Source organism: Engystomops pustulosus, chromosome 2 (genome assembly GCF_040894005.1).
Source record: "Engystomops pustulosus chromosome 2, aEngPut4.maternal, whole genome shotgun sequence".
In the NCBI taxonomy this organism is placed as follows: domain Eukaryota; kingdom Metazoa; phylum Chordata; class Amphibia; order Anura; family Leptodactylidae; genus Engystomops; species Engystomops pustulosus.
In genome coordinates this window covers 109,065,524-109,079,188 of record NC_092412.1, presented here as the reverse complement: position 1 = coordinate 109,079,188, position 13,665 = coordinate 109,065,524, and the positions used below count along the sequence as shown (strand labels likewise).

The following is a 13,665-nucleotide window of genomic DNA, read 5'->3' as shown; positions in this document are numbered from 1 at the left end:
GGGAGGGGGCCCCACTTCAGCTAAATGAGGTGCTCTATACCGCTGGGACCCTTAATCTGGCCCTGATGTAACTATTATTATTTGTCTTTTCCTAAATAAACACTCTCATCTGTACATTCGGCATGAAACTTCTTTTTGAATTAGCTTTCTAACAACCAATACTTACTATTCAAAGATACTTATCAAATAAAATATTATTGCTAGTGATTATAGTGTATACATAATTTATATTTACATAATTTATCATACATCTTTCTGAATGTAAAATAGTATTTTAGTTCTATGAATACACATGTACCTAAGAGCTCTGTTTGCCTATTTTCCTCAAATACAAGAGGATTAATGGTGGTTGCTAGTAATGTTTGGCATCCTCTCTAGTTTTTTTGATACAATATATATTGAACAGAGGTCCATCATATCGTGAATGCAAGCTCCTAAGTGATGTATAACTGAATTATGTATGCCCTCTGAGTTTATTTTGGCAATTTGGTACTTTATTGGTCTTTGTATTGATTGGAAAGAGTGCGGAAATAGTTTCTGGAATCTACAACCTGATGCTGATTTATAGAGTGTCAGGTTTAATATTCCTTACTTCACATTCACATTCTACTTGTTTTAAACAGGGTGCTTCTATTTTAAGGAGTAACAGATCAGCACCTGTTTTCCCTGATCTGTGAGTCTGACAGTTTACTCTTCCTTCTTCAATGCAAACTCTATCTGCAGTTTTGCCAGCCTGTCTGACCTAGTGGTTCTAGCACATAACGTGATCTCAGGAGCTTTCTGAAATATTTGCTGAACACTGACCTCAGGTATTGTACAAGAAGAGTGAAGACAGTGAAAACTTGGCACAGGATTCTTGATTTACAACTTTACATCCCAAGTAAAGTATGGCTGAAAGTGGTTATCCAGGGGAGGAGAACAGGGAGGAAGCGGCGCTTGATGAGTTCAATGACATGATCAAAAATCGATCGGGTAAGTGCGTTATTGTTATTAATGAGAAGTGGCTACAGGCCTGTAAATATTATATGGCAGACCGTGGCTAAATACATTATTTATTATTGCCTCAGATTTATTGTTACTAGGAAGCTCTCACATTGCAGGACTGTCTGTTGCTGTGAATTTAATTTGATAATGTAATTTTACTTGTTTTAAACCCTGGTTTGCTGAAAACTGTCATTTGATGCTCTTGATCCTATACTCTGATGTTACATGGCACTTTACTATTTCACTCTGATCTGTTTGAGGTATTAATGTTTTATTACAAAATGTACATCTAAAATAGCTAAAATAACAGGGTGTTAAAGAATGAAATCGATATAGAAAAATGGTTCTTTTTTCTCCATTTGCTGCTCATCTTTGGTGTGAGAGTGAATTGTGACAGCCCTTGTCTTTGTTTAGTGATAGATTTTCTGACAGATACTCCTGCCATTTGTGTAATGGGACAGGTCAGAAGAGCTGTGTGCTATGCTTACATCTTACATCTTATTTCAGCTGTTTCTTTTATTTATCATTGTAGCATCTCAGCAAACTGATCTATCGGCAGTCAATATTGAGTTTATGTTCACTAAACATGCTACGTGACGCTATAAAATATGTCATGAGCTACCACAGGGCTATATGAAGTCAATGTATAATGAGAAGTAGATGAAAAGGGTAATACAGTAATGGCACTACATGGTTTATGTATATTATGTATATTATTACATTATATTTCTGCTTTGTGTTAGTAGACAACTACTCAGATGACCTTAGTATATGGGGATAGACAGTAAATAAAAGCTTTGCAGACCCCCTGACATGTGGCTGTGACCAGGTGTTGATTTGTGTATGGCTATCACACATACATAAGGGAGTTAAAATGGGACTCTATACTGTAGGTCATATTAGCACATAATATTTATTTTACTTTTTGTCTGAAGATGTACATACTGTACTCAAATAATTATTAAAATGTGTTCTCGACTTAAATGATTTATGAAAATAAATATTGCATATTGTATGAGTATTAAGATTGAGGGAACAAACAAATAGTAAATAATTTTCTATAAAGCTACTTCACATGTGTTTACCACATATGTTATCTAGCAATGCTTGACAATGGTGACGTTATAAGTGGTGTTGAGTGGAGTCGAAGCGAACCTTCGTTGTGCTCAACTAACCCCCGTGTTTAACAGCTGCACTAAGTGCTGGCTGCTGGTACTGGACTCTTGGTGCTGGACCATTTTGGGGGGTCGTCGCTCCCTCATAACGTAATCAGGAGAGACAACCCTACCCAAAAGGTGACTTTGTCAGCAGCATTTAAACAGTTAATATCTGTGACCAGTGCTAGTTCCTGAACCCAAATTTTAACAGGTCTGTTCATCACAAGCCAGCTCCCAGAAAAGATCTTTTTCAATGTTTTTTTTTTTGTGGCATCTATAGAAGTTTTTTGGTAATGTTGATGTTTTACTTAAAGCCAAAAAACACACCTATAAAAAAAAAATTATCCTAAGCACGATATGTTTTAATTAAAAAAAAAACCTATGACCTGCAAAACACTTCAAAAGTTCAATAAACAGAAATGCAGTTGTTTGTAAAAAAAAAAAAAAAAGTATAAATTTATATGAGTTTTCTTCTATGTTTTGTTCAGTTAGGTGTTGGAGAATTGTTTCCAGAGTTTTATTTTTGTCACATAAATCATACATCTCCACCTTCCTGTGACAAATACTATACCTATGTGATACCCTTACCTTACTGATGAGTAAGTTCATCATAGAAATGGTTTTATCACCTCTAAAAAGTTATGATCTTACATAAATAATCTCAAAGCCTGGAATATGAATAAAACAATGTGTATACCTGAATTCATTGTTATGTGCCAGTTTTATGAATATTTAAAATGGCTTTGGAGAGAGATAACAACAATAGATACAACAATATTATTGGACTACAGCTAGTGTGTGTGACCCCAGCCGACCCTTAGGCCAAATCAATCATACTGTGAGCTCAGTTGCTGTGAAATGTAACTGACAAACAGGCCATGTTTTCTGGCCAAACATGTATGTAAACCATTGTATGTAGTGACTACTTGTAGCTTCCTTCTTGTACATAGAGGCCTGAGATGTGCCCAATAGTAAATGTAAGTAATTTCACTGCATTGGATTTAAGAAAACCATAAAATGCATTACTCAATAAATATAAAAAAAATAAAATAATAGAATTATTTGTGTATGTATTGTACTGTATAGTACTGAGTAGGGTCTTATTAAATAAATGTAGTAGGGACTGATATCAGGGCGTACCATTTGTTGCTGGTTAGTGATCCCCTAGGGTGCCCGGCAGCTGTGTGGTGAGCACACGTTATCTCACCGTACCATGACCATGCACAAGAACTATAGGACATGTCCTATATTTCACTATCTTTCGGTGCTGGCCGCTTCCTTCTCTATTTAGTGGGGAGGGCTGAGCAGTGCTCTATCCTTCTCTTTCCTGCCCGCGGCTGTATGCTCTTTTACTTGAAAAACTTCTTCTGGTAAGCCACGTGGATAACAGAAGTAAATTATCTAATTGCTATAAATGTCATTCTATAATATATAAGATGATCAAGGTGAACTCTTGCTTTAAAGTTTGCCAAATGTTGTTTTCTGGTGTTAGAAAGTGTGACACCGTTTTATTACTTCTGAGTACTCTTGGGCAGTAGGTGACAATGCTACATTTAATAAGACAGTCAAAGGGGTTGTCTGGAGGTTGAAAAGCACAGCTGTGACACAACTGACCATGGTTTGTGTCAGTATTGTAGCTCATCTGTATAGAGATGAATAGAGATTATTAATAATACTGGCACTACCCATCTTCAGGAGAGGAGCAACCTTGTTTTTTAAACACCAAACAATCCCTTTTTAGGTTCTGCAGATAATAGGTTTTGCTGGTCAATTTTTGTTTCCCCATAAAGCACCAGTATGCTTCTGTGATCCTCCAACATACTTACCCATTTCCTTCTAATAATTCTACCCATCCCTTCCAAAAAAATCCCATCCACTTAATGTCTTCACTGACATAGCGTCTACATCTAAGTTTTTTGACAACTTTTTACTCTACTCTACCTCTCACTTATAAAGCTCAGATCGCCATGTGATACCACCTCATGCAGAGCCTATACACTTTGTCTTCTACCTTTGCTATTTTAGGATCCCTTGCCAAGCAGTCACAGAAGCCAGGAAAGTTGTAGACCCTGGTTTTAATTGACGCCACCTTAAAACAGAGAAAATGTCAGCTTAATAAAAAGTGTTCCTTATAATAAGTACAAAAAAGTACAGAAATGTTTTCATTCCGCAAATTTTATTTTGTACAATTATATGTGAGTTTATATATTCAACCCTATTAATTAATTAATTTAATAGTGGAATATTGATATCAATCTACAATCTGATCATCTAATAGTGTGAATTTCTATATTCTACATGGCTATAAGTCATCCACCGGAAAGATGATTGTGAGGCAATGCTGATAAGTATGGGCTGTGAGATCCAGAGTGGCGCGCGCTGAACTAAACAAGCACCAAGATCAGAAAACCGATTGTGTCAATAGAAGACATTGTGCTAGCTTATCTTACAGGCTGATTCAGTACTGACCTTACAGAAAGATGTCCCTTCATTCAAGTGCAGATTACAGTACAGAAAAGATGAGCTAATATTGTGATATAGCAGTATGGTAGCTATCAGTGAATTGCAGCTATGTGTCTGAGCGGTTGTTACTCCCTTTCTACTTAATGCTAACAGGAGGGCAGAAGTTTCAAAAACAGACTTTGTGGAAGTTCACATTTCATAAAAGAAAAAATAGCACTGCTAATGGTCGTATTTGTTCATTCAAAAGTCAACAGTAGATCTGTAAAGTTTTCATTTCACTGTGATATTAGAAGCTAATATTTTAATAATCATTATGTTATATTCCTGTGAGAAAGGGATCACCAAGTACATACAAGGACAAGAATTGACTATGTAAACTACAGTGTTAGGCCTCTTCTACACGAATGTATGTTCGCCCAGGCCAAAGCCTGATCACCCCTCCCCTCTCCATAGGGAGCCATGCAGGCTGGATATACAGGAAAAAATAGAACATCCTCTATGTTTTTCCCATCGATGGTTGTGTGCTCACCGTACTGCGGCCAGGCGCCACAGGCGTCTATGGAGACCGATATTGGTCACTCACACATTTGTTTTTAAGTGCCCTTAGAAAGCAGACCTTACGTTAACTGTAAAAAGCAGCAGGGCTGTATCATTTATATTACAAATATTTCTCCATGTTCACATGTCTTCACACTGCTGTGCTCTCAGCTCTGTGCAATGAGCTGCCACAAAGCCTCTTTCATGTATGTTCGCCCAGGCCAAAGCCTGATCACCCCTCCCCTCTCCATAGGGAGCCATGCAGGCTGGATATACTGGAAAAAATAGAACATCCTCTATGTTTTTCCCATCGATGGTTGTGTGCTCACCGTACTGCGGCCAGGCGCCACAGGCGTCTATGGAGACCGATATTGGTCACCCACACATTTGTTTTTAAGTGCCCTTAGAAAGCAGACCTTACGTTAACTGTAAAAAGCAGCAGGGCTGTATCATTTATATTACAAATATTTCTCCATGTTCACATGTCTTCACACTGCTGTGCTCTCAGCTCTGTGCAATGAGCTGCCACAAAGCCTCTTTCATCTGCCCTGGGGAAAACATAATTTATGATCTGTTAAAATACTTCAGAAACTACTCAGAGCAAGGAAGGAGCTGCCAATAAGTTCAATGCAAAATACAAAGAGGACAACAGAATGAGGACAAATGCTAAAAACTTGGAATATACAGTAATTCCATTTTTACAGTCGTCTAGTTACACAAAGGTAAAATTAACCTTCATGTGCATCACAACCCAACTGTACATCTTGGTGATCAGTGTTTTTCGTATTCCATGAAATACATCTACATGTTTTGGTGCTGGCATGGACTCAGGTAAACTCCATGCCATCATAGCAGTAACCCAGCACTAACTGACAGCCAGGCTCCAGCAGAAATCCATGATTCGGAGGATTAAAGCAAATCTGTCACCAGGAATGTCATTTTTATCTGGTGGCAGGCTCCAATAGCCTATGCTATGCTGATTTTAAAAATGGCTTTTTCTGCATTCTGAATCATTTTAGTACACTATAAAACTTTATTTTACATTACCTGGCTCCCTGCCAGTAGTGTGTGGTGAGTCCCGGGGCAGGAGAGGAGCAGCCCGTATGTCTGTGTCTCAGTCTCCTTTTCTCCACACTCATCCAGGTCCCTTCCACCTCCCCACTTCCAGTCAGGTGCAGGCGAGGGAGGGAGATGGATAGTGTGGAGTAGAGGAAGAATGTGTGAAGAGACTGAGACACAATCACACAGGCTGCTGCAGCTGGCTCCCTTTCCCCAGGGCTAACCACACACTGCTTGAAGGTAGCCAGTTAAGGTGAAATAAAGTTATAAGTATTGGAACGATTCAGAATGCTGACAATGGCATTTTTAAAATCAGCATTGCAAAGGCTATTGGAACCTGTCACCAACTAAAAACACAGTAAATGGTGCAATAAGCATCTTATGTGTACATGAGGACTAGAATTATTGCCATTATCTGAAATGTATGCAGCAGTTTCAGAACAACTGATTTCTCTATATATCTGGCGAGGTCCTTTGCCACTTTGACTCAAGTTTCAAAGAGAATTATTTAAAACAATATTTTTCTATGACTTTGCAAGTTCCTGTTATAACCACAAGAATAGTCTGAGCATTCAGCTCTTTACATAGGATAGTTTCCATTTTGATCCTGTGGGAGCAAAGTGCAGTGAACGCGCCATTGAAGATTATCACTTTTTGATGGGTGACCTTTACATTTGCAAACGTTCTTGTAAAAAAACAATCTGTGCCATTTACTGGCAAATGCTTGCTACAATATGATTTATGTTACATTGCTGAAAATATTCTGTCGATTCTGTTTATGCAATTTGTCTCTTATATTTACACAGAACCGTAATCTAATATATTGAATGTGTTATTTCTTGGGGTAGACAGCATTTCAACACATTTCTACTAATATTATTGCTTGCTGACTTATTCAAGATGTTTCTAAAGTTCAGTAGAAAACATTTTCTTTTGTAAAATGATAATATTAGCCCAATTTTGCAGCTGGTAAGAAGAAGACTTTCTTAAAGGGATTTTCCAAACAAGCAAGTTCAGCCCTATCCACAGGTTAAGGCCTAACTTGCTGATTGGTACCCCGGACCCTGTTGGACCCCTCCGTTTTCATGATCTGTGGGGTCTCATCACTGAAACCCCCATGATCAGCAAGTTAGGCCATGTCATGTGGATAAGGCCTAACTTGATTGGTGGGAAAACCCCTTTAAAGAGCAAAGTGCCATGTTATTTTTTTTTTAAATCATTTAATAATATGTCCTTAATCTGCATTACCCTCCTATGTCTATGTTTTAAAATCCTATTTAGCCATAAAAGTTAAATTTGTATCTTCCTTTAAGAGAAATGGCTTCCACTAAGGCACAGCTGGAGTTTACTGCAAAATGTCAGCTGCAAACATACCATTGCACCTGCCGAAATAGGTGCCTGAAATAGCTCCCACAGCTGCCCAAAGCTTTGAACCTTTGCATTTCATCAGCTAAACCCCAAAATGATTTACCTTGGACTTATCTGTAATCACTGCTGGTTAGCATCATTGAATTTGCATATGTTTATATTTTGACATTAAAGGAAACCATCATGGAGATTTAGGCAACATCTAGGACAGTGTCAGGTATATAATCATATACTTCTATATTATGGAAATTTAACATTACACTTGAACACAGTATTAATGTGATCAGTAAGGAGTCATGGGGGTGGTAAACAGTCATGCTGGACAAATACCTCCACGTTTGATTGCTGTTCCATAATCCTGGCACATTATCAGAAATCTGGCTGCCAGCTGCTAAAGGTAGTTCATGATAACATATCTGACCTATGATGCATCATTCAAGTCAGGAGGCTTCAGGAAAGCATTACTCTACTGCCAATCTGTGACTCCTTAATTGTTTACAGTGTTCAATGTTATTTTATACGTGTCGGCCTGATGAAGTAAAAGGAGGCTTCACTTTTAATAGATGTATACTGGTAAATTATTTAATAATGTATTTGATCATGTTTAAATTATCACACTTCATTGTCTATGGTATACTGTATGTAAGCTTGACTGTAGCAGTCAGCCCCTTGCCACAGCAGATGCTTTCACAAGATTAAACACGTGAAGAAAATCCTGAATGGAGAGGCCATTATGGTACAATTTTAAGTCAATGTTCGATCATTTCTAAAATGAATAAAAACTGCTTAGAGTGTCTAGGAGCCTTTGTAGGTCACAATGGACTCCATATACAGGTTCAGTTGTATTGATACTTTTTTATTTCTTAAAATGTACACAAAATTCTCTTTTGCTGTAGCATGGCTTTTAGGATTTGCACAATAGCAAATGTGAACATTTAGTCTAACTTTATACTTGGTGCAGTGAGAAGCACATCTGCTGCTTCATACATACAATGAGCAGATTTAGAGCAGGCAGCAGTTTTTTTCAATTACCTCCTATTGACTAAACAGTGAAACCTTATATGACCCCTCGATTTGTAGCCGGCCTACACGGTTACAAAATATCTGCAGCTCAACAAATAATCACAAATATCATTCTATGTTTAACCCAACTCCATGGCCTATTAGATTTCTATAATAAAAGTCTTCTACTATGTCATTACTGAATGAATACAATAATATATATAAACCGTCATTACTTTATTGGCTGCCTGGTTGTAGTTTATCACCCATTTTGAACCTTTGAGAGAGCCATAAAATAAACTGTACGCTGGTCAGCTCTAATACTTTAGTTAAAGTAATTTATGAATATCTTTGCACATAATTTAAATAGCGTAAAAGATTTAATCTGTATAGGAGACTGTAAAGCAATGGAGATACAGAAAGATTAATAACAGTTCTGGAGCTTAGCTCTTTCAGCTACTTAGTGCAATATGTTGAAATCTTTCTTTACATATAAGACATTCACTCAAACCAATAGAACCATAGTTTGGGATAAAAAGATGACCTTTTTATGAGAACAAATTTACTTCCCATTTTGCATATATATTAGCTCATAATATTTTTTATATACATATTCAGTTTCTGGTGGTATGGGATATTGTGTTGTTAGAGTATATATAAAAAAGCAACAGATTTGAGGAATTTCGTTGAATATCCTTATGTTAATGGAGCTTGTAGAACTCTATTTGTTTGCTGGGAAACGAAGCTTATTCAATTGAATGGAAGCAATTTTCACTGCATCAGCCATGTGTGAATATACATAGAGGTTGGGAAAAACACAAGACTAATCCAAAACAAGCTATCCATAGCAGAATTTACAGTGTAAGTGTGTTGGATGAGCCAATCCCAACCCCTAGCATTATAATCTGTTGGCACCAAGGTGTAGAAAAGAGTGCAATGGTTTCCAAACCATTGGTTGACAATGGAATAAGGTTTTGAAAAGTTGTGCTCCAAGTGCTGAAAACAAACTGCCTCATTAGCATTTGGATTAAACTGGGAATAAATTGGAAATGGCATAATGGACAATAATAAGAGAGGTTTTCTGGAAATAACAGTGCATTTCACTACAACAAGTTGCCAGGTGATTTTAACATGTGGTGAAGGCAGTAGACTAGAAGGCAGTATATTTTTTTAATAGTTTTTTAACACATTATGTAAGCAAAAATGTATTCCAGTAAGTTATTTTTAAATCCTTGATAAACAAAGACATGGAGGAAAAAGAGGTGCTTTACTAGTAGTATTCACTTTGTCAAACTTTACTGCAAATAAGTGAAACCTATTTAATGATGGTCCACAATATTACCATAATACGCCAGAAAGGGTGTAATTCACCTACGAGAACAGATTTCTGAAGGTGTATTTGGCCAGCAGCTATGACTTTGGAATTCTGGTGAGCATGCATGATGAGTAGACTATTTGAAGGGTCGTCCATATAACATTACCCATTACCATGTATGTATGAGAAATGAAAAGTTCCCCCAAAAGTATATCATTTGACGTGGGTTGTCCTGAAGTGTATCTAATCCTATTGTACAAATCTTCAAATGCACATACAAAGATGGAAACATGGTGTGGTAACAGATCTTGGTTGGATTTTGACCTCTAAGTTTGCAAATGAGAGCCATCTTATTGAATCATTCCTCCATGCATGTGCTTACTAAGGCAGTTAGGACATAGGAATAGTGAGGAAAGCAGAATGGGAAGCAGAGATGTTACCTATTTGTGCTAGCAGCAAGTGAAAGTTAGGGACAGATATGTTATTTTAGCTTAAAAATTATTTTAGTTTAAAAAAAAAAATCACATAATAATAATGTTCTAAATGAAGGGAGATACCAGGCCGGATGGTAAATCTGCTGGTGGATGTAAAAGTTAGCTTTACTGAGTGTAGAGAGCATACACTTTTTTTTGACAAAAGACATTCAATTGAGTAAATTGGAAGTTTATTTACGACGCAATCTGCACACATTTACTAAAAAACATTGAAATGAAAGTTATTCCTCAGAGAGGTTGTCTGGGATCAGGGTTTTAATGCAAAAACAGCTATAATCACCTGTCTTCTGTTCCATGGCTCAGCGCAGCACAAATCTTCACATCTGACCTCTATTTGAATACAGAGGCTTAGTCATGTTATCACGGCAGTGCCGCATCACCCCTGAGCCTCTGTATACAAACAAAGGTCTTCAGTTATTAGTACGATGCACCAAACAAAGGAGAGAGGTGAGTATAGCATGTTTGCTATTTTTTTATATCCCCCTTGACCAATATTTAAAGCCCTCTGGTCACTGAAAATGGTCAGAAGCAAAATATATAACAATAATTATGGGTTTGTCTTGAGACAATGTCATTCAAAGATGTGGCCATGTTTTTATGGTAATATTATGTGCTCTGCTTAGTGTTTGACATGGTTCACTTTAGTTTTGAGATAATTGAAGACACTGAGGTTAAAAGCCATCCTTCATTAACAAACGAGATGAAAAATTAAAATGATAATGTGCTGTGTAATAGGGTAGAAATTGAAAAAGTCAAATCAACAAAGCTTATCCAAATGGAGAGAGAATATCCATTAATGTTTTATTCTGTCTTAATGTAAAAACATTTTGATTAAATATCCAATCTACATTTTGACGTTTAAACTTATTCTGATGTGGAAAGTGATGCAGCAGTGATTTCAGGATTGCAAAACAACATCATGGTGTTAATAATTGATTTCATCAAAAATTGCTACTTGTAAATATAATATCCCTACCACACCTGTACACACAAACCCAAAATCACATGCATATAGACATCTAGAAGTCCCCTAAAAGAGTCTTTTCCCTGGTATATTGAACTTTCATTGGCAATGCATAATGGCCATTTAGCCTTAAGTTTACTTTATATTATTATGATGTAAATTTCTAGAAAACTAACTTCATTGAGTTAGTTCAAGCTTTATTTAGTGGATCAATTGTATTGTAAAGCAGCTTTTCATGTTTGAAAGGGGTTGGTCACTAATTCCAAACTTTAACAGGGTAATTATAAGGGTCACCCATATTATACTTTACACTGTTAAAGTTTAGGTTTTGTCACAGTAAGCCCCAGGAGCAGGACTCTGGACTTCCTGTGATGCCCTGTGTTCGGACGGCTTTCAGGGTATGGACGACATGCACTTATTGATCTCTGTATGCCCCCTCTGGCATAACCACTCACCCCAAACTTTAACAGAGTAAGTATAATATGGGTGACCCCATTAGGGTCTTGAACTTACCTAGTTAAGGTTTGGTTTTAGTGGCCAACCCCTTTAAGACAATGATGTTTGTAGTCTTCAGTAAAATTGTCTGTAGCTATTTATGAGCTAATACTAAAACTATAACCATCCTTACCTAAAATTTCCCTCCTGCCCAAGCACTGATGGCCCTACAGTGTAGGTATGGCAATAAAATACTGTGCTCAATTCATTTTATTTTGTTAAAAAATTACAAAGTATTTAAAACAGATCAAATAAAATAAACTTATTAAAATAGCATATGAAAGTACGTTAAATATCCCTACCCAATTTACCTTAATTTAGTATATGTTTTGTTCTCATTTTGACATTGCATATATTATGCGATTTATGGCACCAGTATTTCACTTATACTTAGTTGTTTGGATTTATCGTGAACATTTTGCCACCTTATGAGTTAAAAAGTTCATTTGTCAGTGTAATTGCAATAAATTATATTCTGTGAAAACAGGTTTATTATAACATAATGTTCTACTGTTATGGAACTATTCACATGAACTGTAGAAAAATCATAGCTGTTTATAAGTGAAGTGTATTTCCTGCTAAGTAATTAGATATAATAGATTGAAATGCAGGACATACGTAATGCAAAATTATAGTACAAATGATAATATTGTGGTAGCCAAGACTTATTTCCCAGAATGCAATGCTTTAGTTTCAGCATTGGCTTCATAATGATATTTTCAGCACTCTGAATAATGCAGCTTAATCTGTATTACTACAATTAGCCTGGACAAGCTATAGAAAAGAAACACTGTGTGTACTACTGTATAACAAAGCACTGGAAAATACTCGCTGACAATAAATACTGTATGCAGACAAAGTAGGCATTTCCCAAAACCTCAGAGTAAAATGTCCAACAGTTTAAGAGCACAAGAAATTTCTAATCATTAGGTAAGCACGCATTTACATAGTTGGATTCACATTCTATGTTCTTGTTCTGCCATTGTACTTTTGCCACCATTTTAGCCCATTAGTACCTGGAAACAGTTTGAGAACATTATATAGAGGACAGAACTCTCACTTTTAGGGAATAGCAATATCTTTTATCTTTAAGCAGCCTGCTTGGGGTAATGGTTATCACTGTAAATGAATCACTGCACATACAAGAACACAAATACATACAGTATACCCTGAGCTCAAAGTTCAGATTGTACATAAATCTATTTTAATTTCTCATTTTTTATCATCATGCTCTAAATAAGTTCCACCTGAGAGCTACAACTTAAGCTATCCTTATTGATAGTCACAGTCATTAGATTAATATGGGTATAATTTCTATCCACTGTCCTAGGGCTGGTTGTTGATGGTCGTTATATACACATTATAGGGCAGTGATGGCTAACCTATGGCACTGGTGCCAGAGGTGGCACTCGGAGCCCTCTCTGTGGGCACTCAAGCCTTCACCAGAGATGACTCCAGGTATCTTCCTGCAGTCCCAGACAGCCCAGGACTTGCTGTGTACAGAGGTATTTTAAAGTGACAGCTCTACCTGGGACTATTTTCTGTTTTATTGGTGTCCTCAGGTGCTGGTATCAATGAAAACTGTGACAGAGAAGGGAGTATAAATCACAAATTAAAATTTCTGTGTTGGCACTTTGCGATAAATAAGTGGGTCTTTGTTGTAGTTTGGGCACTCGGCCTCTAAAAGGTTTGCCATCACTGTTATAGGGGATAGGTGACAACTTATTATCTGAAAACCCTTTTTAACCATTTCAGGACTTTTATTTCAGACCCCCTTGTGTACTTTAACCCTAGATCGCTGATACATTATACTGCAATGCTAATAGC

At 36.8% G+C, this 13,665-nt stretch overlaps 1 protein-coding gene across 9 annotated transcripts in view; it reads left to right on the top strand.

Moving 5' to 3' along the window:
• Positions 1 to 722: 722 nt before the first annotated feature.
• Positions 723 to 13,665, top strand: part of DMD (dystrophin) — a 1,566,296-nt gene continuing 1,553,353 nt past the window's right edge. For all 9 annotated transcript variants that reach the window (XR_011853162.1, XR_011853161.1, XM_072135922.1 and 6 more), the window contains exon 1: positions 723 to 972. Coding sequence is in view for 7 of the 9 variants with exons in the window: in XM_072135922.1 (XP_071992023.1) it covers positions 888 to 972 (85 nt within the window). In the remaining 2 variants the exon portion in view is untranslated. The remainder of the gene's footprint in view (positions 973 to 13,665) is intronic.